At 42.5% G+C, this 25845-nt stretch overlaps 1 protein-coding gene across 6 annotated transcripts in view; it reads right to left on the bottom strand.

Annotated features, from left to right (window-relative positions):
• Window positions 1-25845, bottom strand: part of NPAS3 (neuronal PAS domain protein 3) — a 344072-nt gene that overhangs the window by 48384 nt on the left and 269843 nt on the right. For 5 of the 6 annotated variants that reach the window (XM_075282962.1, XM_075282963.1, XM_075282965.1 and 2 more), the window contains one exon: window positions 8333-8507. In XM_075282962.1, coding sequence (XP_075139063.1) covers window positions 8333-8507 — 175 coding nt within the window. Of the gene's footprint in view, window positions 1-8332; window positions 8508-22191; window positions 22602-25845 lie in introns of those variants that run through there. The other variant, XM_075282968.1, reaches the window with a different exon arrangement.

The raw sequence follows: 25845 nt of genomic DNA, 5'->3' as shown, positions 1-25845 counted from the left end.
TAGGACAACGGGGAAGATGGAAAGTGTGATAACCGCAAGACATGGCGGTAAATAACAATAAGGCAGGGATAGGAAAAGTAGAATAAGTAGCAAAATGGACAAAGGGGTGTACTGTGTTTGTGCACTACCTATAATGTATATAGCAGGAAAAAATGGGGAAAACTGCACAAAAATGTATTAATTATTATTTTTTTTTTACATTGGGACTCTATGCGTGACAGAAGCCACTGTGCGATATCCATCAGAAGTATATATCATAAGCGTATACCTCTAATGGAAGCCATGAACACGGTGTGCTCTGGGCCTCAGGGGTCCTAAGATGTAGTAAGAAGGAGGATGTAAAGAAAGACATTAAAAAAAAAAGTCTGATTTTATATAAAGAGGAAGAAAGATTAAAGTTACAGGATGACTAAACGACGGCGAGATCTTCTGTCCTAACTTCTGGTCTACAAGGTGACTTGACCATTGATGCCCCGTCGTTACATATTCCAAGGGATTATTAATGGGATCTTATAGTTAATGTATGTATTATCCACTTGGAGTGCAAGATGAATGTAATCCTATTGTTCTCTGAGAAGCCGTTTTAGACTAAAGCATATAGTACGGTGCAAAAGTTTTAGGCAGGCATGGGAAGAAGTTTTCAAAGTAAGAATGCTTTCAGAAATAGAAGGGTTAATAATTTAGTGGGTTTTTTTTTTGTAAAAGTGAAAGAAGAAAAGAGAAATGTAAATCTCATGAATATTTGTCGTGCCCGTTCTTTGGAGGAGGAGTCCTGGAGTGATGATACGTCCCCTGCAGAGCCCTGATCTCACCATCATCCAGTCTGTCTGGGGTTACATGAAGAGGCAGAAGGATTGGAGCAAGTCTAACAGGCAGCAGTGAGGCGAAACGTACATTGGGGCTGGTGGCGGTGGCTAGTCCCTACTCTGGGTCTGATATGGCTCATATTATCGTGATATCCAGAGTATTATTATTCATTCATATGGACTGATGTAGGTTTTTTTTGGCATTACTCTATGCAGTGTTTGCCTGAAATCGGTGGGTGAAGAAGACCTGCCCACATAGCTTTCAGTTTAAAAACAACAGACCCCAACGGACAACTATATAGTGTATGGCAGGCATGTCAAACATACGGCCCGCGGGCCGCATGCGGCCCATTACAGGCATATTTGCGGCCCGCACAAAAGTCTCAAACTTTGTCTCTAAACTTTAGAGACAAAGTTTGAGACTTTTGTGCGGGCAGCAGATGTACAAGGAAAGTGAGCGGTGGATTGGGGAGGCCCTGCTGGACGCAGCACTGCTCCAGCGGCCGCCCCTCACCCTTCGCAGAGAGCAGGTCTCCCTGCCTGCTCTCTGCCTGCTCCGCTCCGCCCCCTCCTCCCTCCGCTCCGCTCCCTCCTCCCCACACGCCGGGTGACGTGGCCACGTAATCAGGCCCACACCCGACGTGTGCCTGCGTCCTACGCGGTCTTACAAGACCGCTACGCAGGCTGAAGAGCAGAAGCAGGTAAGCTTCTGCAGAAGAAATTGTGATTTTTCAAGTATTTAACCCCTATCCTACGGATAGGGGATAAATACTAGATTTATGATGATGGGGGGTTGGAGTGCTGGGGAAGGGTTGGGGTGCTTTTTGATGTCTGTCTGGCCCTTCCTTGGGCTTTTTTCCCACCCACCCAGTAATTCTTTCACTTGGGGGTTAATTGGAGCATTACAGTCTGTAGTGCTCCTATTAACCCCCAAGTGCAAGAATTGCAAGTGGGTGGGAAAAAACAGTCCTCAGGCCCAAGGAAGAGCAAGACATCCAGAAGCCCCCCTCCCTCAGCCCCCCCCCCCTTCCCCAGCACCTTTCCCCCCCCCCAGCACTCCAACACAATAATGGTGCATGCCAGCTTTAACTGAGGTGCCATTTTACCGGCAATCGCAGGCACCCGGAGCAAGATTCGGGGCCTGCGTGCATTTTTATGGCAGCCAGGAGCCTTGTGAGGCTCCAGCCTGTCATTCTATACTTTCTATTGTAGGCTTCTCTATGTAGCCTGCAATAGAAATGCCAGATTTTTGCGATGCATGGTATTAGTGATCAGTCCCCTAGGCCCTAGCCATTAGCTGCTGTGTGCGGCCCTCGCAACAACCTCTTGTTACTCATGTGGCCCTCGGGGTACCCTGAGTTCGACATGCCTGGTGTATGGGGTCCTTCAGGCTCTGTATGTAACTGTTCCTGGACCAGAACAATGCAGAACCTGGCACAGATGGGAACTTAGTCTGTCTGACTACATGTTGTGTGTCGGGTTCCCTTCACTACTCACACTATCACAAGATATCACTGGAGCTTTGACCTGCTCAAATTGTTAGTTAAGGATGAATTATATCTTTCCATCAATTTTGCACCCCAACAAACTGTTTTTGCGATTTCCAATAAGATGGCCCGTTCATCCCAAAGATGGAGCTAGGAAGGCTGACTGGGCCACTAAAGAGCATGCACATGACCGCTATCTATCCACATTACCAGCTCAGATGGAGGCTTCTGATGGAATCTATCACCAACTCATTCAAGTTAGTATAAGGTAGAACTCTGTCCTCTATTCTAAAAATAATCATTATATGTAACACCAACACAATCCCTAGCACTTTACATTAGGGGAACCAACAAACAGGTAACATGACAATGACCAATACAAATGAAAATAGGCCAAACAGTGGAATAGCTTCCAGCAAACCTCACATAGTGGTTCCAAGACAGTTAAAGGGGCTCTCTGCTTGCTGGGACCCCGTGCAGTCAGCTCTATCTGATTCTGTAAGAAAGCCTAGCCAAAACTAAGTGCTCAGTCTTATATCACAGAGCTCAGCTTCTCTCCTCTATCATATAACCCTATATACCACAGAGCTCAGCTTCTCTCCCTATATCATATAACACTATATATCACGGAGCTTAGCTTCTCTCCTCTATCCTATAACCCTATATATCACAGAGCTCAGCTTCTCTCCTCTGCCATATAACCCTATATATCACGGAGCTCAGCTTCTCTCCACTATCCTATAACCCTATATATCACAGAGCTCAGCTTCTCTCCTCTATCATATAACCCTATATATCACAGAGCTCAGCTTCTCTCCTTCTATACTATAACCCTATATATCACAGAGCTCAGCTTCTCTCCTCTATCATATAACCCTATATATCACAGAGCTCAGCTTCTCTCCTCTATCATATAACCCTATATATCACAGAGCTCAGCTTCTCTCCTCTATCCTATAACCCTATATATCACAGAGCTCAGCTTCTCTCCTCTGCCATATAACCCTATATATCACGGAGCTCAGCTTCTCTCCACTATCCTATAACCCTATATATCACAGAGCTCAGCTTCTCTCCTCTATCATATAACCCTATATATCACAGAGCTCAGCTTCTCTCCTCTATCATATAACCCTATATATCACAGAGCTCAGCTTCTCTCCTTCTATACTATAACCCTATATATCACAGAGCTCAGCTTCTCTCCTCTGCCATATAACCCTATATATCACGGAGCTCAGCTTCTCTCCACTATCCTATAACCCTATATATCACAGAGCTCAGCTTCTCTCCTCTATCATATAACCCTATATATCACAGAGCTCAGCTTCTCTCCTCTATCATATAACCCTATATATCACAGAGCTCAGCTTCTCTCCTCTATCATATAACCCTATATATCACAGAGCTCAGCTTCTCTCCTTCTATACTATAACCCTATATATCACAGAGCTCAGCTTCTCTCCTCTATCATATAACCCTATATATCACAGAGCTCAGCTTCTCTCCTCTATCATATAACCCTATATATCACAGAGCTCAGCTTCTCTCCTTCTATACTATAACCCTATATATCACAGAGCTCAGCTTCTCTCCTCTGCCATATAACCCTATATATCACGGAGCTCAGCTTCTCTCCACTATCCTATAACCCTATATATCACAGAGCTCAGCTTCTCTCCTCTATCATATAACCCTATATATCAAAGAGCTCAGCTTCTCTCCTCTATCATATAACCCTATATATCACAGAGCTCAGCTTCTCTCCTTCTATACTATAACCCTATATATCACAGAGCTCAGCTTCTCTCCTCTGCCATATAACCCTATATATCACGGAGCTCAGCTTCTCTCCACTATCCTATAACCCTATATATCACAGAGCTCAGCTTCTCTCCTCTATCATATAACCCTATATATCACAGAGCTCAGCTTCTCTCCTCTATCATATAACCCTATATATCACAGAGCTCAGCTTCTCTCCTTCTATACTATAACCCTATATATCACAGAGCTCAGCTTCTCTCCTCTATCATATAACCCTATATATCACAGAGCTCAGCTTCTCTCCTCTATCATATAACCCTATATATCACAGAGCTCAGCTTCTCTCCTCTATCCTATAACCCTATATATAACAGAACTCATCTTCTCTCCTCTATCCTATAACCCTATATATCACAGACCTCAGCTTCTCTCCTCTATCATATAATCCTATATATCACAGAGCTCATAATTCTCATTGACAGAACTCATAATTGTCAATATATGAATCCATTTCTAATAGATATACCAGATAAAAGGAACAACACGGGGTTATATCGAAAGATGTTCCAAACTTGTAATTTAATGGAGAATACAAGGATTTACTAAAGCAGACATGTCAGGAGGGGTGACAGATCCCTTATAATATTCTTCCATGAGCAATAAGCTTGAGAAATAAATTTCAGGTCTCGTGAATATTGTAGCAGTTGCTGAAAAGTCACTTTAGAAATAAAGAAAAAAAAACATTGTGAATGATAGCACAGAAGATTTGTATTCATTTCAATTAGATAGGCTGACAACAATACTATACAGTCTGAATTAGTCCCAGGGCTAGCAAAGAGCATGTAGCAAGAGTTGGGCATTTTTCTTTTTGGCTGAAAGAAGGATACCTCCGCTTGTAAAGGAGTTAAACAAACAGAGGCTCAGAGGCCCCTCTCAATTCCAAAATACTGTCCCTTTTGTGCTGAAATACATAGTGAACAACAAAAAAAAAAAAGGTTTCCAGCATTCCTCGAGAGACTGATCCAAAGAGAATAAGCAGGAGGCAAAAAAATCGAGCAATGAAAAAGGGAAAAAAAATAGAAAACCACAAACGTGGAACTTCAATTAATTTAAAGCTTCAATCAGTAAAGGATAAATCCGTCACAGATCTAATTACTAAGGCTCTCGGAAGGCCGGGGACAAGACGCCAATCTCGTGGCTGTTTGAACAGCGTGATGAACTGGGGAACGATGGATATCAAGTCATTTTGTTTAATTTATAAATGGATTTTCCCCTAATGCTTGAATTATCGTCAGAGCACAATGAAGGAGAGGGGGAGCACAGGGCTATGGTTGATCCCCCCCCCTTCCTTTACCATTTTCTGGGATGGAAGCAATGAGCTCTAAGCTTATTTAGAGTCTTTCACAGAGATGTCTGAGTCTTATCTTACACAATCCCGTTGGCCAAGAAAAGACTTGTACAAGTCAAAATCAATGTGCTCAATATGAAGACTAAGAAGATGAGACCCTGTGGTGGCATTGCCACACACTGGACCCCCTTCCAACCCTTAGGGTCTACCAATAGGAATGTCTGGACGATGTACTTCTATGTAGTATATGTTGAAGTGGTTGGAAAAAAGTTGGAGAATTGTGTAAAATAATAAAACAAGTCATCTCAATGAACCCTGTCACTTCCTGGATCCATCACTGGTTTCTACTTCCTGGTCCATCTCAACGTACAGGAAATGACCGCTCAGCCAATCACTGATCTTAGAGAGAAGCGGGGTGGACCTCAGTCCACAGCAGGGACTCCGCACTCACTGGTAGCCAATAACAGGGTGGGTGGACAGATCCAAGTAAGCATCAACTCTTTTATTGTGAAAGATAAAAGGCAGTATAGCACGACGCCTTTTGGGTTTTCAAAGAACCCTTTCTCTAGTGCAAAGTTTACCTCTCCTTGTGGTGCAATTCATGCTCTGGAGCTGCAATCACTGATCTTAGAGTAGAGAAGAAAAGAGACACCGAGCGCACTAAGTGTAGTAGTAAAATGTGTTGAGCTGAATCAATGTATATATGTGATGGAATGACCAGATGGCCTCTCACCTTGCGGGGTTGTGAAATAGTCACAACACCCTGGATCGCATGTAGACAATGTACCGTATTTTTCGGACTATAAGACGCACAAATTTCGGAGGAAAATGAGGGTGCGTCTTATAGTCTGAATGTGGGTGGAGGAGTGGGTTTGCAGCATGGCCGCGCTACTGCCACCGCTGGTTTTCTTCAGCGGCAGGAGCGTGGCAATCTGCAGGCCCCGGCAGCTAAGACAGTCCCCGGCATCTGCTGTAACAGACCGGCGGATGCCGGGGAGTGTCTTAGCTGCCGGGGCCTGCAGATTGCCGCGCTACTGCCACCGCTGGTTTTCTTCAGCGGCAGGAGCGTGACTATACTGCAGGCCCCGGCAGCTAAGACACTCCCCGGCATCCGCCGGTCTATTATAGCAGATGCCGGGGACTGTCTTAGCTGCCGGGGCCTGCGGATTGCCACGCTCCTGCCGCTGAAGAAAACCAGCGGTGGCAGTAGCGCGGCCATGCTGCAAATCCGCTCCTCCTCCGCAGGTCCCATCAGTTTAAAGTTAGCCCCGGGGCCGGTCCCCACCGGCCCCATACCTTTAGTGATGCAGGTCGGCTCCTGCACGGCGAGGCCGCAGGAGCCGACCTGTTCCGATGACAGCCGGGAGCCTAATGAAGGCTCCCAGGCCTGTCATAGATATATATTACTATCGCGGCTGGTCTATGACCCTCCGCGATAGTAATGTATAGAATCTCCCATAGACGGCGATACACTTGTATTGCCGTCTATGGGACTTGCAATCAAATGATTGCAGGTTCAAGCCCCCTAGGCGGGGGATAATAAAATAGTAAAAAAAAAAAAAAAAAACCTTAAAAAAATATAATAAAAAATAAATAAAAGTTCACCTCCTTTCCCTAGAATACATATAAAAGTATAACATTACTGTGAAACATATACATTAGGTATCCCTGTGTCTGAAAATGCCCGGTCTACTAATATTTTTATGTACAGTGAACGTCAAAATCAAAAGTGCTAAACTGCCGGGTTTTTCTCTCTGTTTTGCCTCTGAATTAAATAAAAGGTTATCTAAGCAATAAACATTTCCCAAAATGGTATATCTAAAAAGTACACCTGGCCCCACAAAAAAAACGCCCTATACATCCCCGTACAGCTGCAGGGTCACCTGTCAATGTGGCCTTGCAGCTGTTCCAAAACTACAACTCCCATATATTAAATATTTTACCATTTTTTGCCTGAAATTTTTTTTTCCCTATTTTTCTCCTCTAAAACCTGGGTGCGTCTTATAGTCCGAAAAATACGGTAGGTTCCAGGCGAGAGTGGCAGTGGTTCAGCCTGCATACACCGGTGGACCAGGAAATACAATGGACAGCAACGAGGACCAAAGGTCCATAGCAGGAGATCCGTGCTCTCTGGTTTTGAAGGCAAGACACAGGCCAAGGGTTCCGGTTGAAAAACCCTTTATTGAGGTAGGTATTGGAACAGAACACCACAACGCGTTTTGGGCTGTAAACAAGACCTTTATCAAGTGCAAAATAATGTCTCTTCAGAGACAAAATGGTCCGTTGCTGACCATCCAGAGAGTTTTGTACCTTGCTTTCCATGTGGCCTCAGACCTGGTAGCTCCTGCTTGCTCAGGACCTGAGAAGCCTCAGAATGAAAGTAACAGAAAGCAGTAAGGGGACTATTAATTTATTATATTTCCACCACAGGCAATACTGAGGCCCTAAACTATGTCTACTACATGTCAAAGACATTCACTCACACCAACATAAGAATCCATATTTTACGTTCCCCCATCTTAGACCTTGCACTTATAGGATATCAGTTTTGGTTGGAGCGTTACTTTATTGTCTTGAGAGTACAGGACCACATCCTATACAACTTTTACTGCAAAAATGTGGGGGACTGGAGTACTTGTTCTTATTGAGGAGATCCAACCACAGTATGCAAGTCTTATAGGCATGGGAAAAAGATGCAAATAAATTCTCCAGAATATGAGGATATCATTTTCCACTTTATGGAAATTAATTTCCATAATTTTTTCTACATAGCATTACCTTTAAGACTCCAAACCTTACAGCTGCCATGATATCCTATTCACAGCTACCTAAATTTACACGTCAAGTTGGGATCCAACATTTTAAGGTACGAAGAGGGAGATCTAGGTTTTAAATGGAACCACGCCCAATGTTGTGAAACTCACCTGGCTCTGGGGTCTCAGACTGTGAGGATGATGAAGCTGAGCTGGCTCCATCATCATTGGCACTCTGTGAGAGAAGTCCACGCCCTGGGGGAAGCTTCATGCCCAGTTGTTCTGCCATCTCTACGTGGTCCCCTGGGTGAACATAGTCGAATATACTGCTTCCGGTCAGCTCCACCTGCAATGGATAAAAAAGCATTTTTAACAATTCATCAAAAGTTAACGACTACATCGAAGATTTTTTTCGATGAAATCAAGCAAACTATCTATGCACCTAATGCAGTCTTTAGTTTTTCAAGTGAATGAGGCTGAGCTGCAATACCACGCCCAACTGTGTATGGGGCTGGGCTTAGTAAGTAGAGAAGAAGTTGCAGCATTTGTCAAAACACTGTGGTCTCTTGAAGCAGCTGATTGGTGTGGGTACCAGGTGTCTCCTCCCCACCTGCATCCATTACTACTACTATTGGTTTCTTTACATGTAATTCTGCCAAGAGTAACTGTATAATAGTAAACTAATAGCTAAGAAAAAACCATGCGACCATAATATAGGAGAACCAGGGATACTAGACTGCAAATCCAGGTTATGATGCAGGTAAACAGATCCCTGACATAGAAAAAGAAAGATGAACACAATAGGGAACGGTAGCACACTGTCTATGACTAACATCAACAATAACACAAACAGCGAGTCAGATATACAAAAGTACATAGAAAACTCTCATTACATTGTGGAACTTGCATCAATCTCTATACAGACTGTGAGGAGGGATCAGCCCCTCCCCTCTACATTCACTGTATGAAGCAAACCATCTCTTAATAACAGGGAGTGAACAGCAAATTAGCTTGAAGGGAGACACCTAGTGGCAGCAATTTTAGAGAGGTTTTTCAGGCAGAAAACAGCCACATTTTTAAACATAATGCATTACATTTTGGTCTAGAATCACACGGCTAGATTAAATGAGACAGCTTCAAGAATGGTATATGCTAGAGTTCGGGTTTCCGTCGTTCAGGTCCGCCGGTTTTCTGCCAGTTTTATACTGACACCGGAAGAGAAAAGTCCTCCTTGGAACGTAAGTGTGAATTCAGCCTTAGATGCCTTTTTACAGCCTGATGAACGGATGCTTTCATTTTACTAAACATCTTTAATCTTATATTCTCATAATATTCCTAGAAAGACAGTTTGTCCTTTACCTGGTGTCCCTGAACATGTATGGCACGGATATACAATTATAATGGCCAATGGACCAAAATGTGCATGCTTATATCTGCCAAAGGATTCTTCAGTAGGAGAACATTTATTCGACAGCTGTTCAACCATCAACGTACTTCTATCTAATGTGTATAGCTAACTTTAAAGGGGTTATCCGGCTTCCAAAAATTATAAGCAAATACTTCCACAGCAGTGCTAAATTCTCACTATTCCCTTGTGCACCCTTTGCGTGGCTTTATCTTACTTGCTGCTCCTTGTATCATTGCTAAATACATGCAATGAATCTGTGGATAAACTACATTTCCCATGATTCATCTGCTTGCTCTCACTTTCTGTCTAACTCCCCCTTCTCCACGCCCCCTTGCAATGAAATCACGGATAATAAATCACTCCCACATCTGAGGTCACATGATGCTTACTCCTCCCTCCCCCCTGTGAGCAGCAAACACAGAGAGTTAGAGTAGGCAGATGCATCACGGGAAATGTAGTTTGTCCACAAATTTACTGCATGAAGCAGAAAGTAAGATACTATAAAGTCAAGCAGAGCAAGGGAACAGCGAGCGTTCAGCACTGCTGTGGATGTATCTGCAGATAATTTTTGGATGCTGGATATTTTGGACATAGTTTAATTGTACAGCTATAAAATTGCTCCTGTTGGATGTGTTATTGTGGTTAATACAGGGTCAGGCAGGGAGGTATGGATGACTTGAACGGGGCGCCATGCAAGGTGGGGATAGCCTTGGTGGATAAAGAGTGGGGGTATCTGCTCGGCAGGAGCCGCCACTTCAGTAGCAATGGAGACGTCGTTGATAGAGCATCGTATGTTCGTGTACAACACCTTTATTGAAGCGGGCCGTTCTGTCATTCAAACACAGAGACGTTTCCGGAATCATTTCAACGTTGGCCGTCATGGTCATGTTCTGAAGTTTGACACAATACTGAAGTGGGTGAATAACTTTTAACGAATAGGTTCTTTGAGACCCAGAACTGCACGAGGAGGTGACCGAACGGTACAGACCCCGGAAAACATCGAAAGGGTTGAAGCCAGCCCTTGACGTTCGGCCGTAATCAATGTTTTTTCTTTTATTTTTGTAATGGCAATATCCAAGCTACACATTGAAAAAAAAATTTGAGTTTCGTTGAAAAATGAGTGTGTAAGTGTTATATCAAATCATCCATATTTCCCTGCCTAACCCTGTATTATTTCATCCTGAAACGCAGCACACCTATTATATTGAATGAAGATCCTAGATGATCCCATGCAATTTATAGTACTATTGATGTGGTAAAAGGGCCACTGGACTTCCTCAGATCCAAGTACAACCACTGCGCACCTTATAGCTATCCCCCTGTCTGAGAATATCCATTGACCAGTAGCACAGGGTGTAGGACTATAGATATTTACATTACATTATATACCTAGGACGTTATCCCTATCACTAAGCACCATTGCCAGTGTCAACCATCACATTACCTTGATATAATTTACAATATGATAGGAGACAGGGGTTAACCTCGGTGAGATTCGTGACTGATCTGACCGTCCTTTATGAGGGTGAAGCAGACCATGATGTTTTTTAACTTTGATACTAAGGAGATGGAGCAAGAAATATTTGCGGTATTAAGAAATCAGTATGACGGTTCTCTCCTCTTATTCGGTCTGTATGTTTCTCCACTTGGCTCGTAGTTATTAATTTACAGAATCAACGCTGGGAACAGCTTTTGTGATCTCATATTAAATTTCCCCCTGAATCCGCCCCGTGGCAAAAATTACTCACATCGTTAAAAAATATTTAATTAGGCTGCAGTTTATAGCAGGCTCACTAGGGAGATGCCAGAATTAATGTGATTTGCATGAATTCCAGGGCCCTTTTTTCCTGGCGGAGAGGAGTTGGGAATTTGTTTTTTATCGAGGTCGCTGACACAGACAAGGACGGAGGCTTCTGAAACGCACAGAGACGCTGGAGAATGAATCCCACCGCAACCAGGGCTTAAACAACACATTACAGGCCTGCTCCCACCTGACTCACATCTTCACCTTTATATATTGCTTCATTTAATACTGCAAGCTGGTTCTGTCCCTAAATAAAACATCTCACGGGGATATTTAACCTGATGCTCCGTTATTAAAAATCAGCCATAATGAGAGCAGTATGAACGGTTACCTACAACAATGACCTTGCTTCACTATAGAACCTTCTGCTTCTGCCTTTAATCATGGCTCCAGTTTTCAAGGGAACCCATCACCTTGAAAATACAGTCCAATCTGCAGGCGCCATGTTTTAGAGCAAAATGAGCTGAGAAGATTGAGATACGTGTTATTATGTTATTCATTTAAACCTTGGCTCATTCCGGGCTTAAGAGTCAAGTGGGCGGTCCTACCCCGTGACTGACAGACTGCTCACCGGACTCCAAAGCCCACAATGAGCAGAGGATCACATGAATGCATTTCTAACTGTATTTTCAATATGGCGGGTTCTCTATAAATACCAGTTGCTTGCTTGTTTACACGGGGCAAGAGGAGGCGGATTCTGACGCCAAATCCACCTCAGAATCCGCCCCCTCACAATGGAGGTCTATGTAGACCGCTAGCTTACTTTTTTCCGTGAGTGGTATGTTCCCGCTCACGGAAAAAACAAGCGAGCTGCCCTTTCTTCAGGAGGATTCCGCGGCTGAGTCAGCCCCGGCGTCCACCTCGCGACAGCACCCTCCAGACTAGGTCCATTCATTTGAGCCTACTCAGGTGGGGGAAGCCGCGACTGTCGGAAGCCACGACAGTCGTGGCAGGCGCATTTTGTTCTGATGCGGGAAGCCCAAAATGTACGGCGCTTATCCCCGTGTGAACTAGCTCTTACACCTTCTCTAGCTATTATAAGAAATGCTTAAGCAAATAATACAGCTGCTGTGGGGTCCGTAGGGGAAGTGGGCCTGGTACTGATATTTTTCTACTGCTTTTTAGCACCAATTCATTTAATTCTCGGTGCAGCCACCACTAGAGGTAGAACATTATACAGAGAATTTTATGGCTTCCATTGTGTTCAAATCAGATACATTGAGTTCCCCCTAGTGGTGGCAGCAGGCAAAAAGTTTTATCACTATAAGATAAGCCCCGACTTTTCAGCTGGCAATTTCATTTAAAAAAACAACATCCGACTGACCCCAATGGGGTCCATTGGGCTCCATTTGGGTCCACCATTTTTGGAGTCGGGGGGTGGGGGGTTTCTGTCCTGCTCTTCTGATACTATGGAACAGGACCTGCTCTATAATCAACAATACAGACATTGCATTGGTAGAACCTCGGCCTGCACACTTGGTCGTTTGAATGAGGCCTAAGACTGCCATGCTATACAGTCTTAATAAATCGGCCTTATGGTGTTCAAAATGAGCACTATACTAATACAACACCTGGGTAATGTGGAGTGTGAGTTTTTTTTATTGAAAAACTTCCTCGACCCTATAAAAATATCACGAGGCGATGGCCCTTACTTCATTCACTATGGGCTCCTATGGTATCAGTGTCCGTCCTTGGCAGGGGACGCCCCTTTACTATATATTATTTATGGGATATTTCCTACATAGCCGTCGCTCTTCCATTTCTACAGAACGAATACCCGCCCTGGCTCGATGTGTACACTACCAACGTGCCAGCCTCTCCGCTCTTTACTGCGCCAGTCTCAACCCGTAGACAATGTCAGATTCCGATTTTCGGGCAGACCCTTTTCTACACCTGTGAGGCACGCCATGGCAGCTTTTTTTTTTCCCCGTCCGGGCTGTAATCTTTTCTCTTCGATGGGTAATAATAAAGAATGAAAGACGCGAACAAAAGGCAAAAACAGGGAACACAATCGAGATTGTTCTTTTATTTCTTTAAACAGGCAATTAATGGCAAAGGAGAAATCGCAGCGAGCACGTGATCAACATACTTGGTGCTGATTGGTAAAGGAGAGAGGGGTTGCTTAGCAACCGGTAATGGAATAATTGAAGGAATATTCCTTCATCTGCTAGACAGGTTTGGAAATTGATAGATTAAAACACCGGCTATGTATAAACACGCATGCATATGTATCACAATCTATTAGTATTATATGGAGAAGCGCCCATGTCGTCTAGTTTTAGAGGAAGGTCTCCTCGCCGGGAAAATCTGCAGTTGTACTCTCACCGTAAAATCCGTCAACCATAAGTTGAAGCTTACTGAGGTTTTGTTTTTCGGGGTACGTAATTTCCAAGAAGAATGCAGAACATATGATATATATATATATATATATATATATATATATATATATATATATATATTATTATATAATGTATATATATATATATATATATATATATATATATATATATATATATAATATTATATAATGTATATATATATATATATATATATATATATATATATATATATATATGTGTATGTATATATCTTGGATAACTTTACGCGGCACAACCATTTTAACCCCTTAAGGATTGGATCTTAAAGAAGCAGTCTTTGGAATTTGGTAAGCACATTGGCAGTGATGCTAGTATGGATGGCACAAGACTAGTAAGGCTAGTGATTTGATTCAGCGGTCGCAAGTGACAACGACCCAATGGAGGTGTCTACGCTTTGTTCAACTTTGATTCTCTCAGTCAAATGTAAAAATACTGGACACATCCTTTAAGGCCAAGGCACCGTGTTGTGGAAATGCTGCTTTTTTTTGGTGGCAGTTTTTGCTGAGTTTTTTTTGAGCCAAACCTAGCTGTGGCTACAGAGAGAATGGGAAATATCTATGAAAAACTTCTCCCTTCCATTCCTAGGTTTGGCTCAAGCAGAAAGAAAAAGGTGTTTTTTCTGTAACGTGGGGTCTTAGCCTAAAGGGAATCAGTCAAGCTGTTTAGGGCCACTAAACCGCCAACATGAGGTTAAGCAGTTGGGGTTTAGGGTCCCAAACTTCTGTATCCTACCACCACTTGGCGCTGGTACTCTTAGCAAAAAAGTTAGGACTCGTTCACACGGGACAAGAGTGGGTGTATTCTGATGCCGAATCCACCCCCAAATCCGCCCCTCACAATAAAGGTCTATGTAGACCGCTAGTTTCCTTCTTTTCATGAGTGGTATGTTCCAGCTCAGGGAAAAAAGAAGCGAGCTGCCCTTTCTTCAGGCGGATTCCGCAGCTGATTCAGCCCTGGCGTCCGCCTCTCGACAGCACCCTCCGGACTAGGCCCATTCATTTGGGCCTACTCCGGAGTGGGAAGCTGCAACTGTTGTAAGCTTGTCTGACATGGCTTCCCGCATCAAAATCAGGACCAAAATACGCGGTCCCGTGCCCCATGAGAACTAGCCCTTAAAGGTCCCTGATGTCTGATGAGGGACTCTGGTGAATATGTAGTGAAGCCAAGTTCAGTACATCCCTGCGCATGCTGTGGACTTCGGGCGCATGCGCAGTAAAGCGGGGAGCACTGTCCCTAGCTTCGCTTTGTGCACTACAAAAGCACTCAATCCCTTAGTGGACACATTCCATTGGACACCGAGGATCTTCAACCTTTGATTACTAAGGATGCTAGCAGCGAGCTGTGGTTAGATATAGAGGATTGGGACCTCATTAAGCCCCAGCTGCTAAATGGCATACAGTGTAGCTGTATGAGGACTTGTTTTTTGTAGCACAAGTTGTAATTTTCTATGGTTCCATTTTGAAGTCAACATAACTCATTAACCTTTTGAAGGGCCGAAAAACCCCCAGCATTGTTTTATGCATTTCATGGGTTATATTTAGCATGTTTCTTTTATTCTTTGAGCTGCAAATCCTATGATGGGGGAAGAGGGGACTGAGAGTGTAGGGGTGACAGTAATGGGGTGACAGAGCCTCTCCCTAATTGTTTAGATTCCCTGGTTGCTACTGACCGCCACATCTAAGAAATACCGGGAAGAAAGGATCAAATAATAAGATAACAACGAATGCATAGCTTCAACGTAAAAATAGAAGAAAAAAAGATAAGATAGCGGTATAGATGTAAACTTGCGAAAATGATTTCGGAAGCCGTCTTCAAGGTCACAGAGTTCTAAAATGTTATCTTGTTGTAGATCTTCCACTTCGATGGCTACTTTCTTTAACAAGAGCCAATATCTCCTCCTCCCCCGTAGCGGAGGTGTCAGAAGGAAAATGTTGGAATGCAACCAAAAGGAAACATACATATTTCAGAAGTGCAGTTTCATTAGAAATCTCTTGTTGAGAGATGATTTATACCTAAGAGGGACGGAACTTGGAACTCGGACAAAGGCATCACGGGATGTCAGAGGATGGCGGTAGTCATCCCTCACTTGGGATGGACAGTGACATATGAGAGGACCTAACTATGACAAGGGGATTTAAAGCTCGGTGACAGTCACCTCCCACCCCTTCTCTCAAATTAAGCTCTGTATTGCCAGAAACACAAAACTAGGTGCCCCTGACATTCGGTTATTAGGAAGAGATGACATCTTCTGATGTATTGTAAGAAGAAAGCAGAAGAACAATATTAGCAGAAGGTGACAATTGGTCAAAAATTAGTGCAATCGGTCAAACGGAATCAGAATGATTGATTCATGAGCGCCAATCGACTAATATCGAGGATCGGTGCTCAGTATGGACAGAAAATCTGCCCCATCTTAACCTTAACAAGGTGAAGTGCAAGCATTGGGTTATGGTCGTTGTATAATGGAGGCATCCTATAGACGTGGTACCTGTACCTACATAATCACTCCAGATTTTATTCAAGTAGAGGCGCGTGCATGCATAATATGGTCACGGCTGAGGAACATGCGGCTTAATCCAGCTACACTGATCCTCAGCCGAGCAGGGGTTAAACAGCTTCAGGATGCTCGCAGAGTCTTGCCTCTGTAGGCTGCATCTATTGACTCTCTTCTCGCAGACGTTTAGTAATCCGCGCTGACTGTTTGTCTTAATATTGCTCTCCGTTTTGCAGTACAGGGGAATTATGCAGTTTAGATGTCTGTATATTAAAAAAGGATTTAATTAAATCTGGTGCCTTGAACACCCCCCAGCACACGCGGATTCAGGCTATAATGACAAATTTACTTCCTATTTATTACCAAGCACAAGGGACCTGCTAGCTGCCTCCTCCTGCTCCTAACTTTCCAAAATTCACATTCTCTGCATATTACCATAATATTCATTATCCCAACAAGGCATAAAATGTGACTTCCCACGAGTGCAATACCTAATTCCTCAAAAAGAGACAAAGATAGCAACATAATCATTGAATTACAACTTTTTACATCTGTTCATTTTGTCGGAATATAAATTCTGTTGTTCTGCAGGAAACCGGGAAGAGATTGGACGGCCCCATATAGTTGTAATGGTAACAGCAATTTGTGCAAACCGTCCTTGTTCTAACGGTTTAATGCATTGTTTTATTAGCTGCTATCGCCTCTGTTGTTGTATTTAGACCGTGCTTATTCTGCGCTCTGTGCCAATAGATTGGAGGTATTGGAAAATGATCCAGAACTTTGCAAACCAATCCGGATTGGGCGGGACAATCATGACGGTGAATATCAACCAATTCCGTGATTCAGAACTGGATACAATTCCGTTTTCATTATCATACACGAGGTTATAAGGGCTATAACCTTTGGGTCATTCATATAATTTTTGGTGATAAATAGGGCTTTATTACTTTAATATATATTTTATATATTTTTATATTTGCATTTTTTTTTTCTTTATTTTAACATTAGCGCTAAAAAAAGTCAGGAAATGTTTTTTTTTTTTTTAAGCACGTGTATTTACATAGGTAACACATATTGGTTTTGCCACCGGGGTGGAGCTAAAACTTGTTACGTGGGCAAGGTATGGGGGTTATTACTTAATACTGTTTTTATTTATTTATTCATTTTATATACTGTGCCCCTATAAAGTCATAATAAACCTTAAGGGAACATCTGAATATTACTTTAGTTTTGTTTTTGTTTATTTTCCTTGTAACTGGAACTAATGTATGCACGCAGCCACAAGAAAAATGGCCGCTTGCACAGTAAGTAAGCGGCCATTTTCTTGTGGCTTGTGGCCATGCGCAGTCGGCTCTGCCCGAGGCCTAGAAGTTTGAACGCCAGCGCCGGAAGAAGATGAGTGAAGAGGCCGTTCCTGAAGAAGATAGAGGCAGCGCTGGAGAGTTCTCTGGCAGCATTGGGGATGCCCCCAGTGCTGTTTGAGCACAGGGAACCACCCCCAGTGACGCGAGAGAACTAATTTGCATACCGACGAAAACCGGGATTTATACCGAACGGCGGCACGGAGAAGACATATAAAGGTAAGAGGAAAATAGGCTTTCTTAAGGCTATTCCGACGTGTCAACGAAAAAAAAAATTGATATTAATGGTAGAATCCCTTTAACACTGCAAGGACATACAAGAATGGCCTTGTAGGGTTAAGAGCAGACCATCTCGGCAATGGTCTATAAGGAGTATGTTCTCTTTAATGTATGTAGTATACCAATAAACCAAAGTTGGACAAACCTGCCAATTCCTGGGCAACTAACATATATATGGGGACTTCTGGGCTTTCACTATCTGCTGTGGGATAAAATAAATGGGCATGTTGTATTTCAATGCCCAGTCCTTTTGTTCTCAGGGACATGGACTCTGAATATTTTAATAAAAATCAAAAACATGCAATTTTTTTTAAAAAAAAATTAATATTGTTACTGGAACCTTACGTATATAACCAGATCACTACTTCATGAGGCTGATCTGTAGGGTCCCAGGTACTAAAGCCCCCTCATGACCTTTCCTAAAGATAGGTCATCAATATCTAATGCCTTTAAATCCCCCTGAACAAGACCTTAGATTGCCATAAACATTCAATTCATGAAGTCAGGCATTTCCTATACTAGTCTTAATAAAGTCAATGACTGGCATGAGGAGTGCCCGCACTATTAAGATGCTCCGGTGTCCTGAGTGTAGAATGGGACTCTACTGAAGTCAGGATCTGGCATGCATTCCCTATGTAACTCACGCCAGTTTTCTGGTGTGAGTTATAATAAATGTGTTGGACCTAGGTATTCCTGCCGCAGCCTGTTCCACTCACTTTCACATAAAGCAGTGAGTGAGATACACAATGATGGAAGCGACGCATATCTGGCCCAGGACGCCAAAGTAGCACCATATTAAACCCATCGACTCCAGAACATTAGTATAGATGAATTGATAAATCCCCCCCAATGTCTCACTTTTATGGAAATTTCTACTCACGTCCCATTCATTTGACTATTGTTTGCCGAAATCCATGAGCCTGCTGCAGAAACAAATTGCTGCAACGATTCTGCCGCATGTGAATACACCCTGACAGATGCCCTAGTTGAAAGGGGTCTCTACATAACAGAGCCTCTATGGAGTAGACGTTCAGCGAAATAAATGCAAGAGGGAATTGAAGTGACAGCAATGCTCCGATACAAATATATTATTGGAATTGCGTCCTGACAATATTCTCTGTCTGCTGTGAGCCCAAGTCACGACAATATATCTGCAAAAATACCGACCCATGGAAACAAGGAAATGTTCTCTTTTTGGTGTTTCGGAAAAAACTACAGAATTTGCTTGCGATATATTGTCTAACAACATAAAGGTAGCCGAACGTTATGTTAATGGTGATACATTAATGTGCATATGCAAAAGTATATGTGCAGACATAAATCTACGGTAAAATGATTCATACATATGGCGGTTCCTGTGTATGTGTGTTACGATGGATGATATATGTGTGTACAGAGCTGTCTCTGGCTGGCAGTCTAACTGTTTGTTTTCACATGCTGAGCTGGGTATAATATTCTCGGCTTGAATCTTTATTACCCATCTGGCACAGCCCGTGCCTGGTATCATTCATTCCATTTACACAAACAAATATCAGGGCTGAGCATTCACCGCGCAGGGGCTGAGGCCGCCACACCTTCTGGCCAGAACCCGGGTGGCCAGGGGCTAGGTCAGGGCATCGTAAATTCTGCTCTTTATATATAGATGGGTGTAAATGTACCTTTAATTTTGTGATTTACACGGCCGTATAAAATGATGGTATATAAATCAATAATAACAAGAGCGTGGTTAAGACGATGCAGCAAAGAAATGGGATACCGGCAGAAAAGAACGCCTTTTAAGAGGTATTATAATTTAGTAGTAGTGTTAAAGGGAGTGTTTAAAGTGTACGGCCTGTGGGCAGCATGTTATAGAGCAGGAGCAGCTGAACAGATTGATATATAGTATATGGGAAAAGATTCAGTATAACTTGTATATTATTCAGTGAAATCTCTACTCTTTCTATGCTTAACAGTGCAGTGGGTGGAGCTATCTCTGTATCTATTAGAGCAAGGCACCGCCTACTGGACTCCTAAGCCCAGAATGTGAAGAGATATAAATGATAAGTTCTACTGAATCTTTACCCATAAAACTATATATCATTCTGTCCAGCTTCTCTTGATCTGTAACATGCAGCTGACAGATAGGGCTACGTGTACAACACCACATACTAAGAATACCCGATAAGACCTCACTGACTGCCCTATAGACAGTATGGAGGATGTCTAATGTGGAAGCATGGCACAATATATACATAAAGCAAAGCTTAACTTGACACACTTACAGCATTAGATGCAAGTTATCCTTTGCTACATCTGTAAGTGGCCCCATATTAGATCTGGGTGATTATGAACTAAATCAAAATCACAATTAATCGAGTATTTTACCCTAATTATGAGTAATGGCGATTATTTAAGCCACACCCCTTTTAAAACCAAGCCCCCTTTAAAGTATGAGTATGTGATGGGCTAATGTTTTCTAGATGGTTTCCTCTGGATTTACCTCCACTGGGGCTAAGGTTTACTAGTTGGTTTCCTTCAGACTAATCTCCCCTGTGCTCCGGCGCTGCTCCTGGTCCTCTTCAGGCCTCCTTACTGACATCTGAAACAACTGAGGCCTGTACGTGTGTCTTAGAGGGCATGCAATATTGTGATGCTTATATCTTAGTGTCACATGACCACTAAGACCCAATCAAAGTTCAAAGTTGACGGTTAATTTTGCTTATTTTTCGATTCATTATCCAGCCCTACCACATATCATTGGTTGGTATTAAGAACCCGTTACCTTTAACAACAAATCAAGCACCCGCCAGGGTAGACAAGGACAAAAAGGGTAGCATTGTACGATTTTGGCATACACACGCATAAAAAAGTCTCTAAATTGATAAATCATCTAAAAAGACTGTAACAATAGCATTTGTTCTTTTTAAGATGTCTCCACCATTACCTTTGTAAAAATTTTGTCACAGACTCCAATTTCTAATGATACAAATTCAATACAATAGATCGACCATTGACAGGCTGCAACTCACATCACAACCACTAGGTGGCCACATATAGACACAAGTAGCATAAACAACTCCTCATAAACAACTCATATTGCAAAATTATGTTTTTTCTTAAAGCTGCTCATCTCTTGCCATTCATCTTGGGATATGTTGAACCAAGAAGAAAAGTAAGGAAAAACACATCTATTTTCATTTTCACACGTTCTCATGCTGTTTTTTTGTTTTTTTTTTTTTGTATAATGACTAGGGTTGAGCCGATCTTGACTTTTCAGGATCGATTTTAAAATCCGATTTCCGACCATTTTTCATTTGAACCCAATCTCGATCCCAATTCCGATCCCAATGCAAGTCAATGGGATTTTTTTTATTAATCGGAGATCGGATTTTAAAAGCAATCCTATTCACTATACAGCATGGAATCTGACAATTGTTAGGATCCACACTGTGTAGTGAATCACTAAAGTAGCCAGAGGATTTTTTTTTCAATCCTCTGCCTACTTAGTCCCCCCTGGTGTCCATTTACCTCCAGAGATGGCTGGTCCTGTGCCCCGTGCCTTCATTCTTCGCCTCGCTGCTGCTCCACGCTGCTTTTCTTCCTTCGCTGCCCCCTCCCTGCCAGGTTAGGAGAGTGTGGGCGGGTACTGGGAGGGGAGACGTCTTGTCTCCCCGCCCTTTACCCGCCCACACTCTAAGCCACAAGCCCCGCCTACCTAGCGCTTTAAACACTAACCTGGGAGGCGGGGCAGTGAGGCAAGAAGAAGGAGGGCACCAGAGCAGCCATCTCTAGAGGTAAGTAGCTACTAAAGATGTTAGTTTAGTCTCCCATTAGAATGAATGGAGGCAGCCGGCATGCAGGGGGTTAATAAGGCTGTGTGCCGGCTGCTTCCATTCATTCCTATGGAACTGCAGCGGAGCCTTCACACTGAATATACAGCGTATACTCAGTGTGAAGGCTAAGCAAAGCATTGTGGGAAAAATCACCGATCTCGATCCCACATAAAAAGATCGTGTTCGGAATTCCGATGGCGATCGTGAAATTTTCTCGATCGCCGATCGGAATCCGATCTTTTCCGAACATGATCGCTCAACCCTAATAATGACTGATATATTTTTATTAACAATTGCTCCCATTTTGAGGACCATATTTTCCAATCTACATATTAGCTCCTGTTTTTGTCGTACCCAGATTACTTAAGATGAGATGGCACAATAAGGATTCAAGAAGTAAGAAGAAGAATGAAAGACGGAGAATGCGACAATATGAATGGAGGCAAAAAAAGGTAAAACAAATGTGTAAATTAAAATGAGACGTGTGCCCTTACCATAGGTGAAAAGAGGTGACAGTAGGTGTAGCCGGATGACACCAGGAGGAGGAATGGCTGTTCAGGAGTAAGCAATGGTAGAGGGTGAAGGGTGGGAGCACATGCGATGATAGAAGGTGAAGGAATGATGACAGAAGGTAAGGGAGCATAGCGATAGAGAGCTGGGAGGAAAGCTGCTGCATTTGCCATTGAATGAGTGCAGCTGAGCTTTTCATTTCAGTGTGAGCCCTGCGGTCTGTTTAGAGCAGGTCGATACACTTGTCTGAGGCAGAGAATGGATTAGCACATCATTCATGGAGCAGGCGGGAGGCGCTGCTCAGGGCGACAGGGACCGAAAAACTAAATTACCGAATGTGGAGGGGCAGAGGGCATGAGGGGCAGAACACATGGGAGGACTGGGGACCGATGCTAAAAAAAAAAAAAAAATCCTTTAACAGTCTGAGAATGTGCAACACGTACAGCACTATTTCTGCTGGCCCCCCCACTGCCCCTGTCCGAGCACTCGAGTCATTATTACACAAGCCACCATTAAGGCCAGGCCTGATTGGCTACACCGTTATACAACACGGCTCCTTGATTACAAGCACAAACATATCATTGCCTGGCAAGCGGCGGCGCTCAATATAGACGCCCTCTGGCACTGGGAAAATTCAGGGAATTACAGATTATAAATTAACTCTCAGATTATTAATTTGCTTACCTGTAACTTTAATTCAATATGTTTGAAGCCAAAAAAAAACCAATGTGTGCCTGTACGGCATGATTCGCTAACTATATCTGCGGCAACACTAGCAACTAAATACAAATAATAATAGTAATAATAATAATAATAGTAATAATAATAATAATAATAATAATAATAATAATAATATAAACCAAATTTAAAGAGCTGTTGTGTAAATGTTTCATATTTATCCATAGGGTTGATACATTGAATTTATTGTCTCCATCTTTATAACATTCTACAAGTGAGAACTGTAACTGGAGTAGACTAAGGCCCTATTCACATCTGTGTTCGGGTTTCCGTTCGGGGAGTCTGCTTGAGGAATGGAAACCTATATGCATTAAAAAGCAGTTACCTAAAGGAAACCCCCAGATCCCATAGACTATAATGGGGTCTGTATGGTTTGCGCTCGGGTTCTACGTGAAACATGTGTATAGGCTTACAAGCAGCACTTTTCTCTCCGCATGTTTCGCTCGGAAACCACACAGATCCCATTACAGTCTATGGGGTCTGCAGGTTTCCTTTAGGTAACCGCTTTTTAATGAGGATAGGTTTCATTTCAGGGGGTCCTCAAGCGAACTCCCTGAATGGAAACCTGAACACAGATGTGAATAAGGCCTAAGGATATATATGGGACAGATAGGGTGCAGATTTTCTGCTGCGGAATTGTGGGTGGAAAATCTGCAGTATTTATGGGATTGTGAGTTTTTGCGAATTTCATAAACACATTGCAGCTCAAAATCCTAAGAGAAAGTGACCTGTGACACAGAAGTCCTAGTCCACCGCATGTCAATTTATGTTAGGGATTTTATCCTTAGTCACGTAGCGAATAAAATCCACAGCAAATCTGTAAAAGAAAACTGCATAGAAAACATGCAGCATTTATAGTAGAGCTCACCACAGATCGCCTATCTATCTATCTATCTATCTATCCATCTATCTCCTATCTATCCGTCCGTCCATCTATCTATCTATCCTTCTGTCTATCTATCTATCTCCTATCTATCTATCTATCTATCTATCTATCTATCTATCTATCCATCTATCTCCTATCTATCCATCTATCATCTATCTATCTATCTATCTCCGATCTATCTATCTATCTATCTATCTATCTATCTATCTATCTATCTACTATCGATCTATTAATCAATTTATTTCTCTATCTATCTGTCTTTCTATCTAATTATCTATCTATCGCCTATCTATCTATCTATCTATCTATCTATCCATCTATCTCCTATCTATCTATTCATCTATCATTTATCTATCTATCTATCTATCTATCTATCTATCTATCCATCTATCTCCTATCTATCCATCTATCATCTATCTGTCTATCTATCTATCTATCTATCTATCTATCTATCTATCTCCTATCTATCTATCTATCCATCTATCTACTATCTATCTATTAATCAATTTATTTCTCTATCTATCTGTCTATCTATCTAATTATCTATCTATCGCCTATCTATCTATCTATCTATCTATCTATCTCCTATCTATCTATTAATCCATTTATTTCTCTATCTATCTATCTATCTATCTATCTATCTATCTAATTATCTATCTCCTATCTATCTATCTGTCTATCTATCTATGTATTATCTATCTATCTCCTATCTATCTATCTATCTATCTATCTATCTCCTATCTATCTATCATCTATCTATCAATTTAGTTCTCTATCTAGCAATCTATCTATCTATCTATCTATCTAACTATTTTCGTCCTGCTCTAAAGTTCCGTACAACATAATGCAAACCCAATAGATTCCGTTATAGTTAATGGGTCGATGTTGGTATCAGTCAGGGATCGGACCCTCCATTATTTTCTACGGAGCAGAACAATGGAAATAACATTCACAATAATCCCAACTTTTCATTTCCAGCTTGTGTTTTGCCATAGTAGCAAAAAAAAAATCAATAAATGATAAGCCAAAAGCATAGGGTTATGATATAATAGTGCAATACATAGCAGTCTAAATTTCACTACAATCTACTAGAAAATAAACCAATATACCAGCATTTCCTATAAAATTGAACCTGGCTATATGGCGCCTAACTGGTTAATACCCTGGAAGAGGCGATCCCCAGCATTTGTCAGCCCTGTACACACATTGAGGACGGATGCAGTTTCCTGTTGACATCTTTAATATTAGCCTCCCTAACTAACACCAATGATCAGCGGGTGTCACCGAGATGAAATATGAATTACTGCTAGCAGCGTGCGCTCATTTATCAACGGAGGAAGAAGAAGGAGAGGCGAGTGGGTGGGGGATGGCAGGAATAACATTTAGGAATGGGGGGGAGGATACAAAGCTTGTACCTCTTCCAAGACTTACAATGTAAGTGTTACAAAGCTTTTATTTTCCCACCGCTATAAAGGTTATTATGTGATGTGAATGTTTCTCCGCTCATGGTTGTAGTACCAACCCCTACTAAATTTCACTGCCAGGGAATGAATTAAACTGGGAGTTTGGCGTCTTCACTTTGCACATGTAATTAATTGTCATTTACTTTGTAGCCGCCATCAAATGAAGGGGTTAAGTTCCCCTGGCCAGCAATTACCCCTCCATGGTCGGGGTTTAGGCTACATATACACCTGTCTCCTCCCTTAAGCAATGGAAACATAGGAACCTTGACTCTGAAAGTCAGGCCCTGCGCCGAGTGATAAGATTCCCCAGGGATCACTGGCATTATCTCTCTTCAGCACTTGGACAGCTCCCAGCCATTGGCGGCCATGTGCCTGGCTTTTCTGGAGGGGAGGGGAGTCTTGCAGCCCCTGAGAAATCAATTTCCTCGCCTGGTCCCCTATTTGCTTTTCAGAATGCCCTTGTCGGACGCGCAGTGAGACATCTGAACGTGGCTCGCTGATAATACAGCCAGTGAACTGTGTCCTGGGAATTCTACGCCCCTCTTCCTGGA

Source organism: Leptodactylus fuscus, chromosome 7 (genome assembly GCF_031893055.1).
Source record: "Leptodactylus fuscus isolate aLepFus1 chromosome 7, aLepFus1.hap2, whole genome shotgun sequence".
Taxonomy (NCBI): Eukaryota; Metazoa; Chordata; class Amphibia; order Anura; family Leptodactylidae; genus Leptodactylus; species Leptodactylus fuscus.
This window is presented reverse-complemented; position numbering and strand designations above follow the sequence as displayed.